At 56.3% G+C, this 25,324-nt stretch overlaps 11 protein-coding genes across 11 annotated transcripts; 4 read left to right on the top strand and 7 right to left on the bottom strand.

The window, feature by feature from the left end:
- Positions 1 to 1,323: 1,323 nt before the first annotated feature.
- BCV69DRAFT_172687 (hypothetical protein) lies at positions 1,324 to 2,257 on the bottom strand. The gene has a single exon (XM_025489507.1). It carries the CDS (start codon positions 2,131 to 2,133, stop codon positions 1,654 to 1,656), a length of 480 nt encoding a protein of 159 aa, XP_025348681.1. The 5' UTR covers positions 2,134 to 2,257; the 3' UTR covers positions 1,324 to 1,653.
- A 130-nt stretch (positions 2,258 to 2,387) lies between these two features.
- BCV69DRAFT_239489 (Pkinase-domain-containing protein) lies at positions 2,388 to 4,262 on the bottom strand (the record flags this gene model as incomplete). Its single annotated transcript, XM_025489980.1, has 1 exon — positions 2,388 to 4,262. A coding segment is annotated over one exon (1,875 nt), but the record flags the coding sequence as incomplete, so codon positions are not given.
- Positions 4,263 to 6,106: 1,844 nt separating this feature from the next.
- On the bottom strand, positions 6,107 to 8,810 carry BCV69DRAFT_282241 (threonine dehydratase I). Its single transcript, XM_025492292.1, has 2 exons — positions 7,437 to 8,810; positions 6,107 to 7,364 (listed from the first exon to the last, which is right to left on the bottom strand). The coding sequence occupies exons 1-2, from the start codon at positions 8,545 to 8,547 to the stop codon at positions 6,337 to 6,339; spliced, it is 2,139 nt and encodes a 712-aa protein (XP_025348679.1). The 5' UTR covers positions 8,548 to 8,810; the 3' UTR covers positions 6,107 to 6,336.
- A 168-nt stretch (positions 8,811 to 8,978) lies between these two features.
- Positions 8,979 to 13,507, top strand: BCV69DRAFT_282240 (phosphoribosylformylglycinamidin). Its single transcript, XM_025492291.1, has one exon. The coding sequence runs from the start codon at positions 9,091 to 9,093 to the stop codon at positions 13,387 to 13,389; it is 4,299 nt and encodes a 1,432-aa protein (XP_025348678.1). The 5' UTR covers positions 8,979 to 9,090; the 3' UTR covers positions 13,390 to 13,507.
- Positions 13,218 to 14,372, bottom strand: BCV69DRAFT_282239 (hypothetical protein). Its single transcript, XM_025492290.1, has 2 exons — positions 13,890 to 14,372; positions 13,218 to 13,784 (listed from the first exon to the last, which is right to left on the bottom strand). The coding sequence occupies exons 1-2, from the start codon at positions 14,340 to 14,342 to the stop codon at positions 13,542 to 13,544; spliced, it is 696 nt and encodes a 231-aa protein (XP_025348677.1). The 5' UTR covers positions 14,343 to 14,372; the 3' UTR covers positions 13,218 to 13,541.
- A 134-nt stretch (positions 14,373 to 14,506) lies between these two features.
- BCV69DRAFT_282238 (hypothetical protein) lies at positions 14,507 to 16,946 on the top strand. The gene is made up of 2 exons (XM_025492289.1): positions 14,507 to 15,507; positions 15,590 to 16,946. The coding sequence occupies exons 1-2, from the start codon at positions 14,584 to 14,586 to the stop codon at positions 16,628 to 16,630; spliced, it is 1,965 nt and encodes a 654-aa protein (XP_025348676.1). The 5' UTR covers positions 14,507 to 14,583; the 3' UTR covers positions 16,631 to 16,946.
- A 40-nt stretch (positions 16,947 to 16,986) lies between these two features.
- On the bottom strand, positions 16,987 to 18,895 carry BCV69DRAFT_298525 (hypothetical protein; the record flags this gene model as incomplete). The annotated part of the gene is made up of 3 exons (XM_025494228.1): positions 16,987 to 17,168; positions 17,264 to 18,093; positions 18,174 to 18,895. The coding sequence occupies 3 exons, from the start codon at positions 18,893 to 18,895 to the stop codon at positions 16,987 to 16,989; spliced, it is 1,734 nt and encodes a 577-aa protein (XP_025348675.1).
- A 341-nt stretch (positions 18,896 to 19,236) lies between these two features.
- On the top strand, positions 19,237 to 20,742 carry BCV69DRAFT_282235 (transcription factor Tfb4). Its single transcript, XM_025492288.1, has 3 exons — positions 19,237 to 19,803; positions 19,875 to 20,411; positions 20,514 to 20,742. The coding sequence occupies exons 1-3, from the start codon at positions 19,290 to 19,292 to the stop codon at positions 20,618 to 20,620; spliced, it is 1,158 nt and encodes a 385-aa protein (XP_025348674.1). The 5' UTR covers positions 19,237 to 19,289; the 3' UTR covers positions 20,621 to 20,742.
- Positions 20,663 to 22,730, bottom strand: BCV69DRAFT_312016 (hypothetical protein). The gene has a single exon (XM_025494894.1). It carries the CDS (start codon positions 22,646 to 22,648, stop codon positions 20,807 to 20,809), a length of 1,842 nt encoding a protein of 613 aa, XP_025348673.1. The 5' UTR covers positions 22,649 to 22,730; the 3' UTR covers positions 20,663 to 20,806.
- A 285-nt stretch (positions 22,731 to 23,015) lies between these two features.
- On the top strand, positions 23,016 to 23,648 carry BCV69DRAFT_298522 (hypothetical protein; the record flags this gene model as incomplete). The annotated part of the gene is made up of 2 exons (XM_025494227.1): positions 23,016 to 23,479; positions 23,576 to 23,648. 2 exons carry the CDS (start codon positions 23,016 to 23,018, stop codon positions 23,646 to 23,648), a joined length of 537 nt encoding a protein of 178 aa, XP_025348672.1.
- A 361-nt stretch (positions 23,649 to 24,009) lies between these two features.
- BCV69DRAFT_269260 (hypothetical protein) lies at positions 24,010 to 25,205 on the bottom strand (the record flags this gene model as incomplete). The annotated part of the gene is made up of 4 exons (XM_025490885.1): positions 24,010 to 24,207; positions 24,292 to 24,679; positions 24,790 to 24,934; positions 25,082 to 25,205. 4 exons carry the CDS (start codon positions 25,203 to 25,205, stop codon positions 24,010 to 24,012), a joined length of 855 nt encoding a protein of 284 aa, XP_025348671.1.
- Between the last annotated feature and the right edge of the window lie 119 nt (positions 25,206 to 25,324).

The following is a 25,324-nucleotide window of genomic DNA, read 5'->3' as shown; positions in this document are numbered from 1 at the left end:
GACGTGAAGTGTGGTATGACTTTGCTCTCTGTCGATCGGTACTCAAAATTGCGCTTGGCAGACCTCAAAGCATCCCAAACGCCGCTCATCTCAGTCCCTTGTGACTAGCCTGTCTAGGGTGTCTCAACTCTGCTCACCAGAGCTGTACCTCCCATAGTGATCGGTCGGGCTCCGACGATGAATGAGCCGATGCTCGCCTGCCGAAGAGAGCCTGGACGTGGCGCCAGCATAGCGTCACCAATGGCACGACCACCAATTTAGACGCAACGTCTTCACTCCCAGAAGTGAAGGTGCATCGTCAGCGCTCACGCACACACACGTCCGCTCACCCTAAGGACCAATTTGTTGTTGTTGTTCGGTAGAGGGGCGAAGGACCTCATGCTCCCTGTGTGCCGCTAGAGCCGAGTATCTCCGTGTCCCGCTCTGGGTCAGAAACAGAGCTCAGCTGCAGGCCCTGATCCAACTCCCACGCGCATGGCGCTCCGCTCGGACTTGATGCGTCTGTAATCAAGGTTGAAGCTGCTGCTCACCTTCTCTTCTGCATTTGACTACGTGCATGGCGCCAGGATAGGTTTGAGGCCGCTGGCGCAGCTGAAATCGTCACCGTCGGTGCGACCAGGTTGCGCGCGCCTTGCGACGCTTCAGCCGGACGGCAGGACCGCTCAATCCTGCGGCCCCTCCTATCACCAACGCTGATTGCGGCTCGGGGACTCGGGTACGCCAGGCTGTCAGCACCGCCAACGGGCTTTGGGGTGAGGGAGCTCTAACTCCCACCTCGCTTCTGCATGCCACTTCTTGCTCTGTCTGACAAAGCTTCAATCGCCGTCGCGCCGGAGCATATCGAATAAAGTGCCCGGTACTTACTCCGCCCGATCCTCACCGCTGGGACCTGCATTCTCACTACACTGCGCATACTCTGCCTTGCTGAATCAAGCTCACAGATAAAGTCAATCATGTCAAAGCTCTTGCTCTCGTAAGAAGCAAAGAAGATCATGCTTGCATGATCGTAGACCTTATTCCTGTATCAAAAGGCCGTGCGTCCTTAATTTGACAAATGAACCGGAAAGCTCTTTTGGCTGATTCTAGGCTAGGTCTGGCTGGGTAGGTGGATCGATATCGGGCCGGCTTTGTGTACAAGATCGGCAAGGGCAAGTGGCGTGGAGCAAGACGAGGGATTGCGGAGCTTGGACGATACAGCAAGAAGCGGCAAGGGGAAAGTCGCAACTATTGATCACCTAGGGAGGGACAAGGCGGGAATTGACTTGGCAAAGAGCCAAGAAGATCGTCAGGGTTCTGACTTTTTGCCGAAGAAAGCAAATGCCGCTCTGCTCATTCACCCTGTTCAACAAAGAAGCTTCTTTCGTCATTTCCGCCCACCAGGATCCTTGCCGCGATTGCGATTGAGCTGGATGGATGCACGCTTGGCGTCGCTGTCCGAGAGCTTGAGCCTATCGCCCCCCACTCTCCTGTCTCATCGACGGAAGCCAAGATGCAGAAGGATCACCGTTAGGGCAGAAGAGAGAGGCTCCCTTGATCCATGCCAGCTACAGTACAACCAGCCCTCACCTGCCCTCTCCCCTCCTCACAAAGCATCACCATCATCACGCCCATGCCCATGCCCACGATCCTTTCCCTTCCAATCCCAATCAAACCTCAGATCACACCACCACTGATATCAGTCCAGTCAAAGGTAGCAAGAAAGGGCCTCAAACAAGGGACGGTGATGAGCTCGTTACGGACAGGCTGATCTTCATCGACGACACGACACGACATGACATGACATGGAAATGACCGAGGGGACAGATAGATATGAGATGAGAGGGGGGGGGGGAGGGAGAAGAGGACAAAGAAGGGGGAGAAGAAAGAGACAAGAGTGATATGGACCGAGGGAGAAAAGTGAGGGGGAAGGACGTCGAGTGAGTTCAAGACAGATGAAATGGGAGGGGGCGGGGACGTCAGCAGAATGCTGGACTGAAAGAGGGGAGAGACGAGAGATGAGCGAGGAGAGATGATTGGGCATCGAAAGAAGACATCTTCCATCGTATCGCTCTGCTCTGGAATGAGAAATAAGGGATAGAGGAAGAGGTAGAGATAGAGTCCGTGCACGCAGTGCAACAGATTCGTAAGGTCCATGCATGCGCTTATGACAATCGCTAAAGGGGACCAAAAGGGATATGGGCCGGTCTTGAGAGGCTAGCCCATTTATCGTCCAGTCGCATCGAAGAGGTGCAGATCGTGGTGGGAACTTATCCCGGGGCTCGTTGTCTGATGCACCCATCAGAAACTGCAAGTCCGCGAAAGTCTGGCGACATGAAGATGTGCAGTCTGCACTGCACCCTTGTCCTCCTCCTTCGGAGCTCTGCTCCGAATAGTCCGCCAATCTATTCTTCTCCATGCTGCAGAGTGATCGAGTTGAATCCACTGAAGGGGTTCGCCTCGACTGCATCTCCCGCCTCTTCCACCTGGCCCTTCTTGCCGGCCACAGCAGTCATGACCGTCTTGGCCGACGTCGGAAGCGCACCAGCGGTAGCCGCCACAGCTGGTGCCTTCACAGTCGATCCTTGCTGCCTATCGAGATTCAAGCTCCTGCTCTCCCGGACGTTGCGAAAGTTGATGGCATCCAGACCGTTGCTGTAGGCAGGCACAATGGGCGGTGTGAGATTCCGTAGCAGTCCCCAGGAGAGGGTGGCAAACCACTTGTGCTGCTTGACTTCGCTAGCGCCGGATTGACTGCCCATCCTCTTGAGCTCGTCCTTGATCAGGAGCTTTCGGATCAGAGATTTGCCCATGGAGGAAATAGGAACAGTATCGGGGAAAGTCACGTCGTTGCGCAACACATTGGAGAAGGTCGCGTTGCGGGAATTACCCTTGAAGGGCGTGGTCGCAAATATCATCTCATAGATGAGGATACCCAATGTCCACCAATCGACGGCCGATGTGTGACCACAACCCTTGATCACCTCTGGAGCAATGTACTCTTCCGTACCAACAAAGGAGTTGGTCCTCAGATCCGCAATGCAGGAGCGAGTATCGACCAGAGGTGCCGAGTGAGGCGTGGCCTGTCGGATCATGGCTGGAGCGCCACCTCTCCGGGTGGCTCGAGCGGATAGATCGAAATCGCTCAGCATCACGTGCCCAGACTGATGGAGGAGAATGTTCTCCGGCTTGAGATCTCGATAGATGAAGCCCATCAGATGCAGATACTCCAATGCAGCGATGACCTCGGCTGCGTAGAAGCGAGCGTCTTCTTCTGGTAGACACTTGCCGGGCCGAGTCTGAAGAGCCCTGAAGAATTCACCTCCCATGCAGTATTCCATGCAGAGGTACAAGTAGTCCTCTGACTGGAAGGAATGGTAGAGTGTGACGATGAAAGGATGGTTCGAAGTGGAGAGAATCTCTTGCTCAGCCATGACTCGCTTGATCTTGTTCCGCTTGATCATCTCCTTCTTCGAAAGGACTTTCATCGCATAGAGCTTCTCCGTCTTCTTTTCCCTGACCAGGTACACCTTTCCGACATCTCCCTTGCCCAGCATCTTCACTTTGCTGAAGCTGCTTGGGCCGACTTCGACGTCTTTGACTTTGATCGAGTTGCTACTGTATGTCCTCCTGAAGCTACCTTTACTGTCCATGTGGTGCAGGGTAGGATTGCTACCGTTGGGCGTTGAAGGTCCACCCGAGCCTGGGCTCAGGAGGCCACTGCTCGAAGGTGGAGCAAGCTGGTTGCCAGCCCTGAAGTCGGCCGACGATGGTGCCTTGCCATTTTTGCTCGCGCTACCCCTCCTGCTCCCCGGGAAAGAAAGTCCTCCTTTGGCCTTGCTGCCTTTAGCGCCCTTGCCTGTCTTTTCAAAGTCTTTGCTGCTGAACGAGGTAGCTGTGCTGTCCATCCGCACCGGGGATCCAGGAAAGAAGCCATCTTCTCGGATCAGGGAAGAAGTCATCGAAGTCGTACCACCATTGGCATGCTTGTCGCCATTTGTAGCACCGCCAGTGAGATGTGACCCATTGGCGGCATAAGCCCTCTTTGTGTCAGGCACAGATGCCACTCGGCGAACACTCCCATTGCCGTCCTCGCCCTCCTGCGATCCAGAAGAGTAGCTGTCATTTGAGAATGAGTTCGGGTCTGCTACCACTGAGCTTCCAGACATCGGGTGGAAACCAGCTTCACCGCGTGGACCCAGTCCTTGCTTCGTTGGTTCTTCCGAGTTGCCTGCCTTCTTGCCAAGGGTGCCGAACTTCAACAACGACTTCCACTTCTTATCCTTGGATGCGCCATGTCCAGAGTGGTCGGCCGCTGGCGATACGGGCTGACTGACGATGCGTGCATCCTTTGCAGGGATGGGCGGAGCGGCGCTGAGGCCATTGCTGATCGAGGTGGTGGTGACGGTGGTGACAGAAGGAGCTCTCTGCGAGGTGGTGGCGAGAGACGGGAGAGGAGAAGCTCCGACCGATGAGGATGGCGCTGACCCGCCTGGAGTCTCAAAGTTGAGCGAGGGTGATGCTGAAGAAGGGGGCGAGTTGTCAGCGGAGCTGGCGTGGGCCGGTGCCCCACCGATTGCGTCGGCTGGCAGGTGTCCGTTCATGTTCGTATGTCAAGTGTGCTCGCCTTCAAAGCAAGGATTTTGTCTTGTCGTGGCAGCAATGCTAACAGCAACCAACGAGCTCGAGAGCCGAAGACGCGATGGCGGTGCTGCAGGCAAATGGAACTCCCAGATGATGCTGTTGAGCTACAACAGGTGAAGTTCGGGCTGGCAAAGGCCGCTTCAAGGTTCAGAACGGGTCGTGACGAGGACGTGAAGGAGTCAGGACAATCGTCGTAGAGGGGTGTGAGCCGATGTGCGAGTTGCGTAATGCAGAGGGCAGTCCCGGGTTAGGCAACTGTCGGTAGAGTATTCTCGACAGGGGGGAGAGCCGGCGTGGGGGCTGATCGAGGAAGAGCAAGCTCGGTGCCAAAGGTCGTCGATGCTAGACCTCCGTTGAGAGTTGGGCGTGAATGCCGTGAGGGAATCGAGGACGCAATGCAATGACCGAATTTGGCCACGAGACCTTGGGATAGACGAGACGATCAATCAATGTGTGGTTGCCCAGATGGGTAGGTAGAGCGAAGAGGCGCGCTCGAATGTGCAAGACGTCTGGTCAAGGCTCTCGCTGTACCTGAATGATGTGATGGAGAAGGAGTCTGCGATGGAGTGCGAGGTGTGTGTGTGTGAGAGTATGAGTGCGAGGGTGAGATGGAAGCCTTTGATGAGTCTGGCAATGACACGATCGACGACGACGAGGATGAGGATGATGCGGCGGGGAAGAGGCGCACGCACGGGGGCTGACGTCTGGATCTGACTTGGCTCGACTGTTCTGTGTGCGTCCGTGTGTGCCTGTCAGTCCAGCCTACGCCCAGCTTGGGGGCGGGGGGGACAAAGCGTGGAGCGGCGGCCGAGGGGGAGCGTTGCTGCCGTGCGCTGCGTGCGCTGCCCCCGCCGCCGCCCCTGTGCCTTGCGTGCAGCCAGGCACTCCCTGCCGTCGCGGGGCGGGGCTCTACCTCTGCCCCGGGGTTAACAAACGCAATGCAACATACACACACCACTAAGCTGACGACGGCAATGACACTGCTCCCGTGCCGCCTACCTCGGGGCTAGGCACAAACAGATTGCCGTCTTCCCCTGGCGATGCTTGGCCTTGGTCGGATCGTGACCTGCCATCTGCCCTGCGCTCCCGCCCGCCTGATTGAGAGAAGAGAGAGAGAGGGGGGAAGAGGAGCACCGACGCCTTCGCTTCCATCTTCGGAGTAGATGTCCGATCTCGTCAGCTCACCCGCCAAAAGTCAACGGGCCAACGATACAAAGTTGACGAGGAGGGCAGAGGATGGACGCCCTCGCCGTCGCTAACCTGACTTGCTGGCGCTGGCGCGGGCTCAAAGCGGGAAAATCTCCCTGCATCGCTCCGAAAGATCCCGGGCTTCGTTGTGCAAGGTCAGAGACACTTTAAGCAGCAAAATTTTCTGGTACCTGATTCTAAAAACGGAAACAAAGAGCAAAGGGCGAACGGTGGAGGTACAGGGGGGGCGGCCGCTGGGGAGCAGGAGGAAGACAAGTGAGAGGCAAGCCTTGCTCGCATGGGTAAATAGCAGAAGTCAGGCAACGGGATGCAGACGTCGCCATGAGTGATGAAAATTGCTGTATTGCGATATCCCAAGAGATTCTGTGACGCTGACAGAGATTGCGAGTGACACCTCACGATGAAGAAATCTCTACCTCACAAGTGGCGTACCAGAACACACTAGTGATCCTAGACACTTCGAATGACCTGGTCTATCTTTATCATCACGGGAACCCCTCAATCCGTTCAAAGGAACTTCTTTACCACCTCATTGCCCGTCTCCTCCTTGTACACGTACCCCAGCTCCTCCAGAAACTTGTCAAAGGCTTCTTCGCTGCCAGGTGTGACCTGAATTCCTGCCAAGATTCTGGCAATGTCACTGCCGTGGTTCCGGTAGTGAAACAATGAGATGTTCCACCCAGCATTGAGGCCAGCCAGGAACTTCCTCAGAGCTCCCGGCCGCTCGGGGAATTCGAAGCGGAAGATCCTCTCGTGAGGCACATTCTGCTTGCCGCCCACTAGATACCTAGCGTGCGATTTGGCCATCTCATTGCCGCTGATGTCAATGGCTCGCATGCCATCGTTCGATAAAGCATCCATGATGGAACGAAGTTCAGCGTCCCTGGCACTAGGCGCTTGGGTAGAGATCGAGGTCCCGGGAGCCGCACCGGCAGTGTTTCCATCGGCAGAAGCGCTTTCGCCATTGCCATTGCCATCACCATTGCCATTGACGTTGCTGCTGCCATTGGTCAGCGGCGACTCGGTCGCCGAGAGAGTGGCACCTCGACCGAAGTGAGCAGCAAGTGTAGCACGTACATCGTTCCTGACCTCGTGATCGGTATGGTGCTCGTTGCCTTGAGCTCCTTGGCCAACGTTTGCCGGCGGTACAGGCGGGATTCCTACTGCTCCAGGCGGTGGTGCTCCGCCTCCAAGAAGGAAAGAGAGGAAGATGTGGGCGGTGGGTGGCTGGGAACCACTCTCTTCCGTTACGTTGTATCTATACGAGAATTCTGTCACGCTGCGAGGGTGGATATGGCTGTGCAGCTTCATGAAGGCTCCTGGCACCTCCGGAATCTCCACCATCATCAGTACTTCCTTGCCGTCTCCGACTTCAGCTCGTTCGGCAACGAAGCGTAGCCTGGAGAAGTTCATGTTGGCACCCGAAATGATACAGGCGAACTTCTTGCCCGAGTTTTGCAAATTGTGGCTGATGATGTAGCGCTTCAGTCCTGCTAACGAGAGGGCACCAGAAGGCTCGGGCACCGTGCGTGTGTCTGTTGAATGACAGGCAAAGGGGAAGGTGAGCGAGGTGGGCACTGCACTAATTACTAAAGTGTATCTCTCACCTTCAAAGGTATCCCTGATGGCCGCACAGATCTCATCAGTGTCCACTCTCACCATTCCATCCACGGCTCCCTTCTCTCTGAGGATCCTAAAACATTCCTCACCCACGACCTTGACCGCTGTGCCGTCAGCAAAGAGGCCAACCTCTCTCAATGTGATCCTCCTGCCAGCCTGCAAGCTTTGCGTCAGAGCGTCCCCATCGAAGGTCTCCACTCCGAAGACTTTGCAAGACGGCGGAGCGATCCTCTTCACGTAGGAGGACACCCCCGCCAGAAGACCACCTCCGCCTACGCAGCAGAAGACGCCGTCCAGATCGTCCATGCTGGTCTGGCGTAGAATCTCGACTCCTACTGTACCTTGTCCTGCAATGACATGAGGGTCGTCGAAAGGCGGAATGACCTTGAGTCCGTAGGTCTCTGCCAGTCGCGAACACTCTGCCTTGGCTTCGTCGAAGTCTTGGCCATGCAGCACAACCTTGGCACCCAGAGCTCTGACTGAGTCGACCTTGATGGCAGGCGTTCCGAGAGGCATGACAATTGTGCAAGGGATGGAGAGCGACAGTCCTGAGAGGGAGACGCCCTGAGCATGGTTGCCAGCACTACAGGCAATGACACCTTTCCACTTCTGCTCTCCCTCGAGTGTCCTCATCAGGTTATATGCGCCCCGCAGCTTGAAGCTGAACACGGGTTGCAGGTCCTCTCTCTTCAGGAAGATCTCACATCCCAGCTTGGTGGAAAGCTTATTGGCACGCTGCAGCGGTGTCGTCTTGACCAGACTATAGATATCCGCCGATAGACACATCCGCAGATAATCTGGAGTGCCGGATGGGAGGAGCAGATAGGATGGTAGCGAAGAGTAGAGGTAGGAAGGGATGCTAGACTCTCTCTCCATTGGAGAAGAGGCAGATGGCGGTGAAGAGGACGAAGAGGAAGACGAAGCCTGGCTGCTAGCCCCCCTGCCGGAGCGATCAGGATCTGCTTGCACGGTGCTCGTGCTCTCGCCCAGAGCCTTCGAGGACACGAAGGGCGCAGCTAGATAGGCGGATGTGGGAAGTGCAGTTGTCGGTGGCATGGGAGGGTCACTGACCCTTCCATTCTGAGCGCTCGATGGCATCGTTGCGAGATGAGATGAGGCCAAGAGGTTGATCCGGAATGTGCAAATGGGACAAAAGGTGCGATGCCGAAGTATTCACCACTTGGTCACACTTCTGATTGGCGGTGTAGATTGACTATCTTGCAGATTCCTGGGTGTCGTCCCGAGTCGGTCAGCCGTACTGCTGGTGATGTCAGTGAATCGGAAGGGTTGTTCTAGGCCGTGGGACAGATGCTGGCGGGCAAGACGGCAACGGACGAAGCGAGGTGCGTGAGAGATTTACTCGAATCAGGGCGGGGAGACGGAAAGCGGGCGAGGCAAGCGTGCCGGCAGACGACAATGACTCGCGCAGGGGAAAAGACGCCGGAACGGAAGCGCCCCTGGACTGACGCTGCCGCCAAAAATTCAAGTGCTTCTCCCAAGCGCACGTCGGGACGAAGGAACGAAGGAGAGGTCGAGTCAGTACGCGCCGCATCGTGGCTTCAGACGACAGCCACTCATACTACCGCCTCCCACACTAGACTCCTGAGAGTCAGCCTATCCAAGCTGTGCCGAGGTAGAGTCATGTCTGCTTCCTCTTCAGCTGTGCAGCAGCAGCTGCTGCTGTTGCCAGGCTCCCTCGCCTTTACCGATGCCCAGCGGACACGGCTCTTGACACGCCTGCAGTCGCTCGCACCCGAGCTACAGAAGGTCACTTCTGTCGAAGCCATCTTTACCCACTTCGTCAAACCAACTTCCCCAAAGGCACTCTCTGAGCTCACGCAGTCAGACGGGCAACACCGAGCTGTACTCGACCACCTCCTGAGCTATGGCCCAGCTCCGTTGCACCCCATCCTGCAGGAAGCCATACAGAGCCCGTCCAAGGACGCTCTGTACCTCTTTGTCATTCCTCGCCCTGCCTCCATATCGCCATGGTCGTCCAAAGCTACCAACATTCTTCACCTGTGTACCCTCAAGGATTACGTGACCAGGGTCGAAAGGGGAGTGCTGTACGTGCTGCGATCCTCGACAGGCTCTGCCCTCTCCGTGAATGACTTCACGCCAGCCGCTCTCGATCTCCTGCATGACCGGATGACCACTGTGATCCGCACCACTGCGCCCGTATTTTCTGACCTCTTCGCCGAGGACATGGCTCATCGCAAACCACTGGAGTGGGTAGATGTCCTTACAGCAGGCGATTCGCTCGATAGCGCCATCGCCCAATTGGAAGCGGCCAACAAAGCTCGAGGTCTAGCACTTGCTCCGGACGAGGTCCGCTACCTTGCACAAGCCTTCACATCTGACGAGCTCAAGAGAAACCCGACGACGCCAGAACTCTTCTCCTTTGCACAGGTAAACTCAGAACATTGCAGGCATAAGATCTTCAATGCCGATTGGACGATCGATGGGCAGAAGATGGACAACACCCTGTTTGGCATGATCCGCAACACGCACAAGATCACTCCCCAGGGTACCATCAGCGCTTATTCTGACAATGCTGCCGTTATGCAAGGAAGTGATGCCTACAGATTTGCCGCCATCACCGAAGGCGAGGCCGACTCTGTCCTTTATTCCACCTCTTCGACGAAAGAAGCTCATCCGCTCTTGGTAAAGGTAGAGACACACAATCATCCCACCGCCGTCTCTCCCTACCCTGGCGCTGCTACCGGCGCAGGAGGCGAGATCCGTGACGAAGGCGCCGTCGGTCGAGGAAGCAGACCCAAAGCTGGCCTGGTGGGCTTCATGACATCGAATGTGACGCCCCTCGCCGAAGAGGGTGAAGCACTAGACGCGTCACTTCCAGCCCACTTCAATCCTGGCAAGCCATCCCACATTGCTTCGGCAAAGGACATAATCTTGGAGGGACCCCTTGGTAGTGCCAATTTCAACAACGAGTTTGGAAGGCCAGGCTTGACAGGCTTCTGGAGGACATGGTGTCTCGAAGTAGACGGTGCCGAGAGTGGGAAGCGCGAGATTCGAGGCTACCACAAGCCCATCATGCTTGCAGGTGGGCTGGGTACCGTACGCCCCGACTTTGCTCTCAAATCGCCTATTCCGGTCGGGTCCAAGATCATTGTCCTCGGCGGACCTGGAATGCTGATTGGTCTCGGAGGAGGCGCGGCTTCTAGTATGGCGTCGGGAGCTTCTGACCGAGCCGATCTCGACTTTGCCTCTGTGCAGCGAGAGAATCCCGAGATGCAACGCAGATGTCAAATGGTGATAGATGCTTGCGTCTCTTCCTCGAGTAGCGTAGGAGGAAACCCGATCCAGAGCATCCACGACGTGGGAGCAGGTGGTCTCTCCAACGCTCTTCCCGAACTCGTGCATGATTCCGACTTGGGCGGTATCTTCGAGCTCAGAGACATTCTCGTAGACGATGAGAGTATGAGCCCCTTGGAGATCTGGTGCAACGAATCCCAGGAGCGCTACGTCCTGGCAGTGCTTCCTGAGGATGTCCAACGTTTCACAGCAATCGCTCACAGAGAGCGATGTCCCTTCTCTGTGGTGGGCGAAGCGACCAAGGAGCAGCGCTTGGTGGTGACGGACCGACTTGCCGGCAACAAGCCGCTCGACTTGCCAATGAGCACTCTTTTCGGCAAGCCTCCCAAGATCGCTCGCCAGAGCCAGCGTGCTCAGCCCAACCGCCAGACGTTCGACGCTTCTTTACGTTCCTATCTGCCGGCTGCACCGCAAGACTTTGCTGCAACAGTACAGACCGCTCTCGACCGAGTCTTGCGTCTGCCTACCGTCGCATCGAAGTCTTTCCTCATCACTATTGGCGATCGCTCCATTACCGGCTTGGTGGCACGAGACCAGATGGTCGGCCCCTGGCAAGTGCCCGTGGCAGATGTTGCGGTGACACGAACAGGCTACGGGTTTGATGACGTCCTTACCGGTGAAGCTATGTGCTCTGGTGAGCGGACCCCATTGGCCCTGCTTTCGCCAGCTGCATCTGCTAGGATGGCTGTGGGAGAGTCACTGACCAACTTGGCTGCTGCAAGTGTTGGTGACTTGACCAGGGTCAAGCTCAGTGCCAATTGGATGTGCGCGGCCAGCTACAGTGACGAAGGCGCTCGTCTCTACGAGGCTGTGCAGGCCATTGGTCTGGATCTCTGCCCAAAGCTTGGCCTCGCTATCCCTGTCGGTAAGGACTCGATGAGTATGCAAATGGCCTGGACTGCCGAGGGCGAGAAGAAGGTGACGGCACCCATGAGTGTCATCATTACTGCTTTCGCTCCTGTCGACGCGATCCATCACACTTGGACGCCTCAGCTGCGTCCTCACGAGGAGGTACCGACCCTAAAGGAGGGAGAAGATCTTTGCCTGCTCTTTGTCGACCTAGCCGCTGGCAAGACTCGTCTGGGAGGCTCTGTCTTGGCTCAAGTGTTTGGTCAGCTTGGTGACGACTGTCCGGACGTAGATGCAGGCAATGAGAAGACACTCAAAGCCTTCTTCGAGGCTGCCTATACGCTGAAGGAGTTGACTGTCCACAATCGACCTGCCGGCGATGACAGTCTTGTTCTAGCTTATCACGATCGATCCGACGGCGGTCTCATCACTACGATCGTAGAAATGGCTTTTGCTGGACGATGTGGTGTCGAGGTGGACCTGGACACCTTGAGCGAGGCTTCAAGCTCCAGTGACGAGCAGAAGATGGCAGCACTCTTCAATGAAGAGCTGGGTGCGGTGATGCAAGTGCGTAAAGGCGATATCAAGGCCGTCTCTTCAATCCTTACTTCATCTGGAGTCCCCACCTCCGCCATCAAGACCATTGGAAGAGTCTTGCCGCGAGAAGACGGCGAAGACATTAGACTACTGTCAAAGGGCTCTGTCCTCTACTCTTCGACTCGAGCCTCGCTGCAAAGTATCTGGGCCGAGACCAGCTATCGTCTTCAAAGAGAGAGGGACGACCCCGTGTCCGCCAAGGAAGAGTACTCTCGCATCGACGTGCCAGCAGGCACGCAAGGCGAGGGAAGATTGGAGTTCGACCTAAAATACAACCCAGGAGACAATGTCGTCGTCTCTACACCCTCTCCTTCCAAGTCCCTCTCTGTCAGTCGACCCAAGGTGGCGATCCTGAGAGAGCAAGGAGTGAATGGACACTTGGAAATGGCTTACGCGTTCCACGCCGCCGGCTTCACCAGCGTAGATGTGCACATGAGCGACATCATCTCCGGCCGAGTCTCGCTTGCCTCTGACCCTGAGCTGAAGGGTCTGGTAGCTTGTGGAGGCTTCTCGTTTGGTGATGTTCTGGGTGCTGGAGCTGGTTGGGCCAAGTCGGCTCTGCTGAACATGCGCGCACGGAGCGAGTTCGAAGGCTTCATGGTCAAGAGGCAAGACACCTTTGTGCTGGGTATCTGCAACGGTTGTCAATTCCTCTCTCACCTGGCCAAGGCTGGTCTGGTGCCAGGTGCAGAAGATTGGCCCACGTTCGAGCGCAACGCTAGCACCAGGTTCGAAGGTCGAGCCTGCACTGTTCAGATTGGCGAGTCTGCAGCTGTGAAAAAGAGCGTCTTCCTGCGAGACATGGCTGGAAGCAGACTACCAGCCATCGTTGCCCACGGTGAGGGACGAGCTCTATTTGCCTCCGAGGAGAGCATGAAGCGCATTCAGGACGGAGGACTTGCAGCAGTCAAGTACGTTGAGTCTGGCTCCAAGGGCTACGTGGGTACTACGACCTACCCCGCCAATCCCAACGGATCGCTGGATGGAATCACCGCCGTCCTCACTCCCAATGGAAGATGCTTGGCGATGATGCCCCACCCCGAGAGGGGTATCACTGCAGAGGCCATGAGCTGGAAGCCACCTGGGAGCAGTGAAGGGTGGAGGGGCAGGGGACCCTGGTTGAGAATGTTCGAGAGCGCAAGGCAGTGGGTGGGCTGAGAGTCAGTTCAATGAAGGTGTAAGCGGTGACATTGGTATCATTAGGAGTGGACATTAGACGCTGTGACCCAAGTTCGAATTTAGAATTACATTAGAAAGTACCCTGGCATCGCATCTTGCTGTCACCACGTAAGGCGTGCTGCGAGGACTGGCTATACCGAAGCTGGCCTGGGGTCGGCCAAAGCCTCTCTGATTGCTTCCTCTAAACCCTTCTCAATAGCCATGATGGCCTGATTGGCTCCAGGGGGTGCAGGCATATTGCCCTCTGGCAGCAAGTCTCCAGGTAGAGACAAGGTGAGGTGAAGCTGAGGGATGCCCAGACGTTTCGAAAGTCTTCTTGAGATGGGTAGGGCTAGATCGGACGGAGTACGATACAAGGACGTCGAGATGGGAGGCTAGTGACAAGGCGTCGGGAGAGGTGGGACGGTCAGATGAGCTAGCTGCAGCCGGGAAGACAGCAAAGCATGCTGTCCCGTCTGATTTGCCTTGTAATTACTCACTAGTCCTTCCTTGTACATCGCCACGGCCCACTCTTTGGCTAGGAACCCTTTCGACTGCCTTGCGATCTCGTCTTCTTCCAGTGCCCCACGGGCCCCTCCACCACCATCTCTGCCTGCTGCAGCCAGCGCCTTCGAGAGCTCCTCTTCCATCTGCCGGTCTACCTCTAGCTGCCTCTGATCTTCTTCGCTTAAGCTCGCCTTTGCCCGTGCCAATAGCTCTTCCTCCTCTTTCGATACTTCACCATCAGGTAGTCGCTCAGAGTTCGAGCGCTGCGCCTCCCCTACTGCACCCATGGGAGCCTCGCCAAGCCATACGAAGAGGGAGTCGCGGAAGTGCAGTATGCAGACCAGGTAGTACGGATGGTGGGGGTGAGAGATGGTGATCAGGTGATTGCTGCGTCTGATCGCTAGTGGCTGAACCTGCGAGCTGGAAGAGGTCCCCGAGGTGGTCATTGTGTTCCTGGTAGCGCCGAGGTGCGAGCCTACGGTGGATATCAATGCAAGGAAGAAGTGAGTGTGGGCCTCGAGCGGAGGCGTCACCACGGTCGGGACGGAAGATAATTTCAGCTCCGCTTGCTGTTGCTGTTGGTCTCTTGTTGCTTCCTTCCCAGCCGCGTCGTACCACTCACCACCTCCCGCAAATCGCCTCCTCCTCGCCTGAATCGTCCTCTCCAAGATGCGGTCGTCGCCGAGGATGAAGAGAACACCAAGAGCCACCGCAGTCGGCTGCCTGCTCACCCTGCTTGCGTTCTCGTCTCTTTCGCATGCATGGATGATTCCTGGCTCGAGTCCGCGCTCTTACGCTCCCGGCGATGCTGTGCCCTTCAGCGTCAATACCCTGCAGCCGATGACGGGAGCTTCAACGGGCCCCTCCAATGGTCCTGGATCAGGGACCGCCACGAACACTCTCAATACGCTCATCTCGCTAGACTACTATGATGAGCGGCTCCACTTCTGCCAGCCACAGGGAGGACCAGAGGCCCAGGTAGAGGGATTGGGTAGCGCTTTGTTCGGAGATCGTATCTATTCGAGTCCAGTGACGGCGAATCTGTTGAAGGAAGAGAAGTGCAAGGTCATTTGTAAGAGCATGATTCCCGGATCGGACGCCACTTGGATCAATGACCGCATCAAGGACCAGTATGCTGTCAATTGGATGGTGGACGGCCTTCCAGTTGCGACAAAGAAGATTGCTGATCGCACAAATGAGATCTTCTACTCCATCGGCTTCCCTCTGGGAAGACTGTTCGACGATCACGGAGCTCCCTACGATCCTCCGGCTCTCAACAATCACCTGAATCTCTACATCGAGTATCATCAGAGGAGTCCCGGCGAATACAGAATCGTCGGCGCTTATATCCACCCAGAGTCACGGAATTCCCTTGGTCACAACGGCGAGGCGCTGAATTGCGAAGCGACAGATCCCCTGAGACTGTCTCAATTCGGAGAGGCGCCGGCCTCCTCGGTCAAGGAGATCGCCTACACAATGGACATCTATTGGAAGGAGAGCAGCACGCCCTGGGCCACGAGGTGGGATGCGTATCTGAGAGTCTTTGACGCCAAGGTGCACATGTTTGCGCTCTTCAACTCCATTGTTGTGGTTGCGTTCTTGTGTCTGATGGTGAGAGCGAGGCGGGTGATGTGGCAGAAGAAGTTGGCAACTCGGCACTGACGTACCTATTTTGCCCTCCGCCTTCTCACAGGTTGCCATGATCCTGCTTCGCAGCGTCTCGAAGGACGTGAGCCGCTACAATGCCCTCGATCTAGACGAGGGCCTGCAAGAAGACTTTGGATGGAAGCTTGTTCACGCCGAAGTCTTCCGGTCGCCTCCTCGTCCTCTGCTGCTTTCCATTCTGATCGGCACCGGCGCACAGCTTACAGCTATGGCCGTTGTGACACTTACCTTTGCTCTGCTAGGATTCTTGTCTCCCTCGAATCGAGGATCGCTAGCAACGGTGATGCTGGTCGGATGGTGTCTCTTCGGCTCCGTGGCTGGCTATGTCTCTTCAAGAGCCTATGCGACCTACGACGGTGAACACTGGCAACGCCAAGTATTCGGTACTGCCACCCTCTTCCCAACGACCATCTACGGCCTGCTATCGCTGTTGAACCTGTTCCTCATTGCCACTCATTCTTCTGCTGCAGTCCCCTTTGGCACCTTCCTAGCCCTCGTCGTCCTCTGGTTTGCCATTGATGTGCCTCTGGTCTGCCTCGGAGCCTTCTTCGGCATCAGGGCGGGTCCATGGAACAAGCCAGTGCGGACAGCTTCCATTCCCCGACAAATTCCTCCCGGCCCATGGTACCTCAAGCCCTGGCCCTCGATGCTCATGGGCGGTATTCTCCCCTTCGGAGCCGCCTTCCTGGAGCTGCACTTCATCCTCAATTCCCTCTTCGGTACAAGAATCTACTACGCCTTTGGCTTCCTCTTTGCCACATTCGTCGTCACTGCTACCACCACTGCCACCGTCTCTGTCCTCTTCGTCTACTTTCACCTGTGCGCAGAAGAGTGGCGCTGGCAGTGGAAGTCCTTCAACATCGGGGGAGGGTCCGCAGTGTGGCTCTTCATCTATGGCTTATTCTATTGGGCTAGCAGACTTAGTCTGCCAGGACTGGCGAATAAGGTGCTGTACCTGAGCTACTTGAGCATACTCTGCGTCATGTGCTATGCCCTGTTTGGCACCATTGGCTACCTGGCGTCGTATGCTGCTGTACAAAGGATGTACAAGCGGATCAGGATCGACTAGATGGGCAGGGCGTGAGAGAAGAGGGCACGAAGGAGTCTCGGGAGGCAGGATCGCGGATTCAGCAAGAGCAGTGGTCAAGCTAGGGATGGTCTTGGTATGCCGAACACCATCGCCATAGCTTGGCAATGTCCTTTCAGAGTCGGCTCGACACTTGGTGATCCCATGCGCTCTACTACATCATCATCACCAGTAAGGGATTCGCGGAACAGTCGATTAGCAAATAGCAATGACTCAAAATGAATCGGGTTTGCCAATCTCGCCTCTGCTTTTGCTCCTCCGCCCGCTTCTCACAATGGATTGCTAATGTGACAGGATTGCTAATGTTCTGCGTGACTGAATGTGGTGCTCCACTCGAATCATACCAGCAAGAGGACTTTTGCCGTCCTCTTGCCTTTGCGCAGAAGGACGATGCCTTCCTCTGGTCGATCTCGAAACGTCGCCACGTCTTTCTCTGTAAAGACGCCAGCAGCGGCAGAGTCGCTTGTCAGCGGGACATTGTTCAGGTAGGCCCCGCCTTGCAGTAGTCTCCGTGCTTGAACTATAATTGTAGACACGAGGCGAGTGGGAAAGGGAGAAAGTCAGTCAGGTCGGGAAGGTTTCGCCATGAGCCGACACGACCCGAATAAGACGCACCTTTGCTGTCTGCTAGCCCGGTGAGCACGAGGACATCCACGAGGCTTTGACCGAGCACATTACCCTTAGAGAGCCTAAGCACTTTGGCGTCTGCCTTGGTCATACTCTCGCTCGCCCTCGCCATCAGGTGCAGCTCATTGCGCATCCCGTCATGTGAGTCGAGCGTCTCCTGAAGCCCTCCTCGTCCCTCGCAAGCAGCAAAGGCCACATGCAGCAGATTGGTCATCCTCTTTGCACTCGCCAGAGCCTCCGGCCCACGGAAGAGCCTCGTGACCTCGTCTGCCAACAGAACCTGCCTGGCACCTCTGGCTCCTTCGGCTGCAGCAATTTCCTCGCTAGACAGGAAAGTCAGACAGTGGAGCAGCTTTGTGACGTCTTCATCCGTGGTCCGTAAAAGGTATTGGTAAAAGTCATAGTCGGAGCAGAGGTCACGCGAAAGGAAGATGGCATTGCCTGCCGACTTGCCCAACTTGGCACCCGAGGAAGTGGTGAGAAGCGGGAGGGTCATTCCGTATGCTGGTGGCAGCCGACGACTTGAAGAAGATGAAGCTGCAGCGGCGGGAGACTCTGCTTGAGTGTCGTCTAGATCTGCTTCTTGAAGAGCATTACTTGCGCTGCCGAATCTCTTCCGACGTATGAGCTCAACGCCCGCACTGATGTTTCCCATTTGGTCACTGCCACCAATCTGCATGGAGCAGCCGATGTCGGGCCTGGCGTTCAGGAGGTAAAAGTCGTATGCCTGTAGGAGCTGGTACGAGAATTCGGTGTAGGAGAGCCCCGCATGGGGTGACGTCGATGTGCCGTGAGGGGGTGGCAAGCGGGTCTTGACGCTGTCATACATCGTAGAGGAGGAAGCGAAAAGCATTTCAGTAGGCAATTCTGGTTCCTGGTCTCTATGCGATCAGCTCACCTGTCTCTTGCCAACACCTCCCCTATCCGTACGTAGCGTCCTATATCGCGGAGAAAGTCTAGGATGCCAATGCCCTCGTAGAAGTCTTGGTTGTTCAGGATCTGTATATCAAGGGCGCCAGTGGCTGAACGCTCTGCGCCTTCCTCAAGAGCTTGACTGCCGGCAACAGGCGCTGTAGAGTTCCCCTGAGCTGAAGGGCCGCCAATGACTTCGTCTGCAGCCCGCTCGGCAGCTGCTCCAGTCCCAGCGGCGGCTGCTTCCTCGAGGGGTGTCCTCTGCACACCTCCATTGTCACTACTGGCTGACGCTGCTCCGCCAAAGTGAGCATTGAGATTCCGGATCAAAGAATCTAGCTGTGACTTCAAAGCTTGTACATTCTTGTGGAGTTCTCCTCGATCCATATCTGGCCTCTCTGTGCTCTTTCCAGAAGGGTCTCCAATACTCCCCGTCGCTCCTCCGATGAGCAGAATACCCCTATGTCCTGCTTTGACTAGCCAAATCAGCGCAATGATGGGAACGAGATTGCCGAGATGGAGCGAGGGAGCAGTGGGATCCACACCGAGGTAGATTGTCCGGGGCTGCGAAGAGAGGTGGGCCGAGATGTGTGATGAAGAGACAGAGGCAATGAGGTCGCGCCCCGATAGCATTTGCAATGTAGCATTCGTGTAGACAGAGCCTTGACCATCGACAGAGGAGGTGGTGTTACCGTGAGCAGTCGGCATTGCGGACGAGGCAAGGCCCGTGGTGAAGCAGCGAGGCGTCCCCGGCAGACTCGCCCGTCCTGGCAGCAGCGTCTTGGCTTGCGACGAGCATCGCTGCGGCGTGGGCAGCCCTGCTTTCCGTTGAGCAACTCTCCTTGCTGCCCTGCCGACGTCGGCGAAGCTCCTTCTGATCATCAGCTGGGCTGAGCTGAGCTACGGTGCTTGAGGTGATGGGTGTTGGAATGGACTGTGAGTATTCGGAAGATTGTCAAAAATGTCGCCCCGCCTCGGCCTCCACGCACGGAAAGAGCGTGATGCCGACGGACGTGCGGCGCAAAGAGCTGACCATCCTCTCCTTTCGCCAAGGACCTTCTCGCCTTTGGTATTGTCAACGCTGCGGAAGCTGTCAGTCACCATGACCTCGTCCTCCTCTGCCCTCAAATCGACTTCCTCCAGCGGCAACAGCTCCTCCTTTCTTACACTCATATTGGACCTCAACCCTGCTTCGTGGGGATTCGCATCTACCTCGTCTGCGACTGCCTCAGCGCCCTCGTCCTCATCCTCATTCTCGCCCATCTCCTCGCTTCTCCCTGTGCTCCTCGTATTTCTCAACTCCCACTTGGCTCTATCGCATACCAACGGACTCGCAGTTTACGCCGCGTCCACTCATGGCGTAGCCAGACTACTCTACTCCACTTCTTCGCACTCGCACACCTCGACACTCGTGGCACAGCGCGGGGCCAGGAGGAGCAGGGGAGCCGATGAGGCTAGCACCTATCAGCACTTTGGCAACGTGAGCAAAGCCGTCATTGCTGGTGTGACGGCGACGATTGAGGAGATCAAGGCGAAGACTAGCTTGGATCTCGACGATGAGGAGGAGGAAGAGGAGGAGACGGCGCTGGTGAAAGTGCTGGGGATGGCTCTCAGTCGTGAGTAAGAGAGAGACGAAGTTAGGCTAGGCTTGTGCAGGACTGACCTTAACCAAGGCATCTTCCTTCAGATATGAACCGTCTAGCACCTTCGCAGCCAGCATCAGCCTCTTCCAACTCCAGCTCCAATCCTTTGCCGCCCTCGCGCTCTACCGAGCTCTCCTCATCCTCCAACGCCGTTGGCTCTTCTTTGACGACGTCCAGCATGAACTCGCGCATCCTAATCCTCTCCCTTACACCCTCAGCCTCCAACGCGTACATCGGCTTGATGAACTGCATCTTTGCAGCACAACGACGCGAGATCCCGATCGATGTGCTGAAGATTGCTAGGGACGATACAGTCTTTCTGCAGCAAGCAGCTAATCTCACCGGAGGAATCTATTTCAGGCTAGCCAGCCCTATCAGAGAGGGTGACGCTGCAGCTTCCAACGAGGAAGGTCCTCATCCACAGCAGCTCCTCCAGTTGCTTCTGTCGACGTTTCTCCCACCTCCGAATCTAAGGAGACTGCTCCATCTACCCACACTCGACGAGGTCGACTTTAGAGCGAGCTGCTTCTGCCACGGAGAAATTGTAGACGTAGGATACGTCTGTGGAGTCTGTCTCTCTAGTGAGTAGCAGCCGAACCGAGATTCCTGGGAAACAAAGGAAGTGCTGAGAGCTTCCCACTGATTCCCAAATCCCCTGCTCTCCTCCATTCCTAATCCTCCAGTCTTCTGCCGACCACCCTCAAAATGCTTCATTTGCAATTCTGACTTCCCCAAAAACACGCTCAAGAGATTCGAACAGGACTTGACTGCTCCCAGTGGGAACAGCTGAGGAAGCGCCGGAGGAAGACAGAGAGGTTGAAAGGATGAAGGGAGCAGACTGCATGGGTGCGGTGTAGCAGTCTTTTCTTTGTAATCATATGTACTATAGCAAAATACAATATTTCCCATGTACCGTTGATGCGAAGCATCTCACATCGAGGGTCCTGCTCCCGCTTCCATCCTGCCTCGGCAGGGTTCAAAGATGCGTGACCTTAGTGCCCATGCGTACAGTATTCCACAAGCGCTGTATCAGCTCTGATAGCAGACCAGCTTCATTGCTACCTCCTGCCTTTCTAGCCGCAACTTGCGACCCCCTCCCTCCCGCACCACCACCTCCACCACCTGCTGTAACAGCAATAGCCGGCCGACTCCTGCCCCTGCTCGCGCTCAGTCTCTTCAGACTGAATAGAAGGACCAGCAACGGGCCCAGCACTGAGAGGAGTACCGAGCCGGAGAGGGGCAGTCGATCTAGCGCTAGGAAGGAGCGGAGCGTCTGGATTAGACTGCTCGCTGAAGCTGCCCTTGCATCTGCACTTGTACCTGTACTCTTTCGGGGCGCAACGGAGCCTCGCTCATTTGAAGAGGCGCTGTCACGGTGTGCATCCTTGGCGATACGGGTACTGAGAGCCGATCGTGTCGAGGCGAATGCCTGTGCTGCTGCCGTCGTGCTGGAAGTACTCTCATTGTCCCCTCGCTGGGAAGATGTGCTTCCCTCGGAGTGGGAATGCGAAGACCGATGTTTGGCCGGCTTGTTGACAGTGATGGTCGAGTCTGACTCTGTCTCTGAAGATGGTTGAACAGAAGAGGACGAGGATGAGGCGGAGGAGGATGAGTATCGATGTTTCCCGACTGGAGGGCGTGATCGCCTTGGCTGTTCCTTTTCCACAGTCGATGTAGTCTTCGTCGTGTCAGACCGCATAAAGGCGCCATTGCTCTCCGTCTGCTTCTGTTGACCCTGTTGCTGCAGCCCCTTCTCCACTGCTTTTCTCCTCTGCTTCTCCAGCTCATAGGCCTGTTCCCCCGCCAGCTTCGCACTAGCGCGTCGCTCCGGTCGTGTGACCACATGCTCCCTCGCCCGGTCGAGCGCAACGAGGAGCTTCGCTCTCTCCTCGTCTTCCAGAAGGCTCAAGCGGACCACCTGGTCGGCCTCCTCCCATTGGGCACAGCGCACACCGAGGATGTGGATGGCGTAGAGCTCCAAGACTCGAGAGTAGGAGGAGACCAGCCGGGCGCGAGCCTCCGAGGTAGCGGCGGAGGCAGGAGCCGGGGAGGCCAGCGGAGCAGACTGCGCCTGTAGTATATCCTCTGCGAGGTGTCGAGACAGGGGCATAGATTTGGCAGAGACGGAGGACTGAGGAGAAGTGGAAGAGCCAGAAGAGGGGAACTCCTCTACACCGAGCGATGCCATGATGACACTAGCCGCAACACTGGCTGGCAGGAGAGAAAGAGCCACCTTTCTCTCCTCGTGTCGAGCTGCTGCAGCTCTTGAGTCGCCATTGGCCCCTTGTACATCGCCTGCCATAGCAGAATAGGCCTGCAAGACGGAGCCTGTGAGACCCTTGAGAAAATCCTCCGGATCCCTCTGCTTGAGCAGTGCAGTAGTATGCGATGTGAGTTCCTTGCCCCTCTGCTGCGTCGCGACGGACCCTCCAGTCTTCCAAAGAGACACCAAGAGCGTAAGCCAGAGGATGACTGTCTTGTCCCTCACGCCCTGCCAAGTGCCGCTACCCCTGATCTCCTTCTGATCGGGCGCAATGACGATGAAGAGCAATCTCCATGCTTCTTCGAGCTCATGAAGGGCCTCGAGGGGCTGCCGATGGATGAAGTGGTGGGCAGAAGCTGTATAGTGAGACTTTGCCAGGGAGAGTGGGGAGGAGAGTGTGGATGATGAGGAGCGCGAGAGGGAAAGGGATAATGAGCTCGAAGGGGTGAGGGTTGCGGAAGACGAGGGCGATGAACCGGAGCCGGAGCCGGTACTGGAGGGCCGCCCAAGTCCCAAGGATGACTGCCGCGGCGGTACCGACGACATGGATGCCATTTCTGGGTCTGTATGCAGAACTCGACTGGTGGAGTCGAGGGTGGCAGAAGGATCAACTAGGAGTATCGACAGTGACAAGACGAGGAGAAGCAAGAGAAAGGCGTATCGCACCTTTGGCCCTCGCTCATCCCCCGCTTGTTCCTGGCCGGTGCGCCACGCCGGAATGGCGCCTGGCTTGGCTTGGGGCCGAGGTGACTCCGCCGCCGGCCTCCACGAGAGTCGAAGCGAGGAAGCCTCCGTCCGCCTTGGAAGCTGCGAGAGGAGATTACCCTCCCTCCCTCATCATCAATCCCTCTTCAGCTCTGCGGGCTGCCATCACCACCTACCATAAGCATCACCTGATCCTCGACAGTCGTACCTACAGATCATGAACGACGTCCTAGCCACTCTCCTCGCCCTCGGCCTTCTCTACCTCGTTGTCAAATTCGCCTTTGGAGGTCCAGCCGCTTCCTCCTCTGCAGCAAACAATCGCGAGCCAATTCCAGCGCACGAACAGGGCAACGCAGCTGCTGCTCGACAGAGGGCAGTGGGAGGTGGAGCTGCTTCTTCTGCCACCTCTAGCAGCTGGATGGGAGGGGGTGGTAGTGGGAAAAAGGAAACGCTCATCTCGCGGTATGGTCTAGAGGGACGTTTGGGACCCAGCCCCGGGACTGGACCTGATTCGAGCGTCGAAAAATCGCAGCAGGCTCCTTTGCCGCCTAGCAGTAGCAGCAGCAGCAGCAACAAAGGAAAGGGTAGGATGCAGAATGATTTGGATTGGAAGAATGGGGCAGAGGGAAGACGGCAGGAGCTAAAGAGGAGAAAGGAGGAGATGATCCTTGAAGCAAGGAGGTGAGTGGGGTCCGCACCTTATCCGATGAGAGACAATGGCAGCAGTCACTGATCACTCTGGATTCTCATCCTCCATCCCTTCTTCTTACACGACAGAAAGCTGCTTGAAAAGCAACAGCCTAGGGGCTCCGTCATGGAGAGCACAAATACCACATCCGCTACCTCGTAGTAGGCCAGACATACACGCACAGCAGCCATCGGACTTAGCATTGCCCTTGTTCTGCATCACTCCTCATGTCCACATCGATGAAGCTCCAACGCTCTCTCATTGTCAACTTCCTCTCGTACAGTCTAGATCGTTCTCTCTGTAGGCCGCTTGGCGAACACAACCTCACCCTATGACGTGACATACATGGTCTTCACGAACACTCTTGCGCTCACTCAAAGAGCCACTGAACCAATGAAAGGCGCAATCGATATGGTTGGGAGTAGGCCGGAGGATCCACACCCAGGGTGATGCGACCGTTCCGTTTCCACCCACATCGATCCATGCAGGACCTTTTGAGCTCTAATTACTTTCCACGTCCCCTCTAAAACACCTCCTCCTCCTCGCCATCGACCAAATCGAGGCCTTCAACGTCCTGCGCCAGTGCGTCTCCTCCGTCGTCGGTAGCGTAGAGAATGCCTTTCACATCTCTCAGAATGTTGCCCTCGGATGTCGGCGTCTCACCTTCTTCTGGCTCCAATTGTGCAAGACGGTCATTGACCAGACCTTCAATTTGTGTCAACTAGAGAAGGGCGGTGCGGCGAGGAAAGCAGGGGGTCAGCGAGCCCAGAGGATTGCATCGATCTCAACAAATCATCGTACTCACCTTGTGCCAGTAGAACTCCCTCTCACTGGTGATGATCTCGGCTTGGGCATGCAGGTCGTCCCTCTCGGCCAGAAGAGCCTGATAAGCCTGGTCATTCACCCCTCCCGAAGACACCTTTGCTCCGCTTCCTCCACCAGGTCGCCTTGCTGCAGCAGCACTGGAGCCGCTTGCAGCTCGAGCGCCCACCGAAGGCTTGGCTCGAGGAGCTGCGGGAGCCACTGCGTTACCCCTTCCAGGGAGAGGCCGAGCTGATCCTACCGATGCTGCTCCGATGAGGGGTGGTGGTGCAGCTACCACACCTGCCCGGCGCGCATCTGGATCGTAAGGCGTGCCAGGGTAATTTGTATCCCAGAAGCCCTTGATCCATTGGAGAAATTCGAGATTGTCTCTGTTCGTGAGACGGAGGCAAAAGAGGTAGGGGCAAGATTGAGCCAACTGCAAATCTCATTTCCAATCGCATCCCTAGCTGCAGTGCTGATCTCCTTCGACTGTACCCACAGCATTCGACACTTGATGAGCATGTCCACTGGGATGGGCTTGCTGATTCTATTCTTCTTGAATACGGCTTGCAGGACTTTGAAGTTGTTGATGAATTCATACTCTTGCTTGGCATTGGCGTGTAGCCGCGACATGGGGACGTTGCCTGGCGAGGGAAGGGCGAAGGGATTCGGAAGGGTACAGTCAGTAAAAGAATATCAGGCGAGGGGGGGAAATGGCTTTGGCCTCTTATGTAACATGCGGCGGTGCTCACTGCCAACGCCTACATTCAGGTTCGTCCTTGGCTACTCACCATAGATGGAGTCGATAATCTGGGCATAGGCAAATCCCGAGCCACACTGCTCGACCTTTGTGTAGTTGAGGTTGAGTAGCTCATTGAGCCACGCCAAGAGCTCGGACCTTGACTCTCCTGCCATGATATACTGGGAAGACTGTGAGGTATAGGACGAAGCTCCAAGAAGGACTCGTTGAGCGACTGAGCCGGGCGATTGGACGTGTTGGTCTCGGTGGTGGTGTTGGTGTTTCTTTGGTGATG

This window comes from Pseudomicrostroma glucosiphilum (genome assembly GCF_003144135.1).
Source record: "Pseudomicrostroma glucosiphilum strain MCA 4718 unplaced genomic scaffold BCV69scaffold_5, whole genome shotgun sequence".
Taxonomy (NCBI): Eukaryota; Fungi; Basidiomycota; class Exobasidiomycetes; order Microstromatales; family Microstromataceae; genus Microstroma; species Microstroma glucosiphilum.
This window is presented reverse-complemented; position numbering and strand designations above follow the sequence as displayed.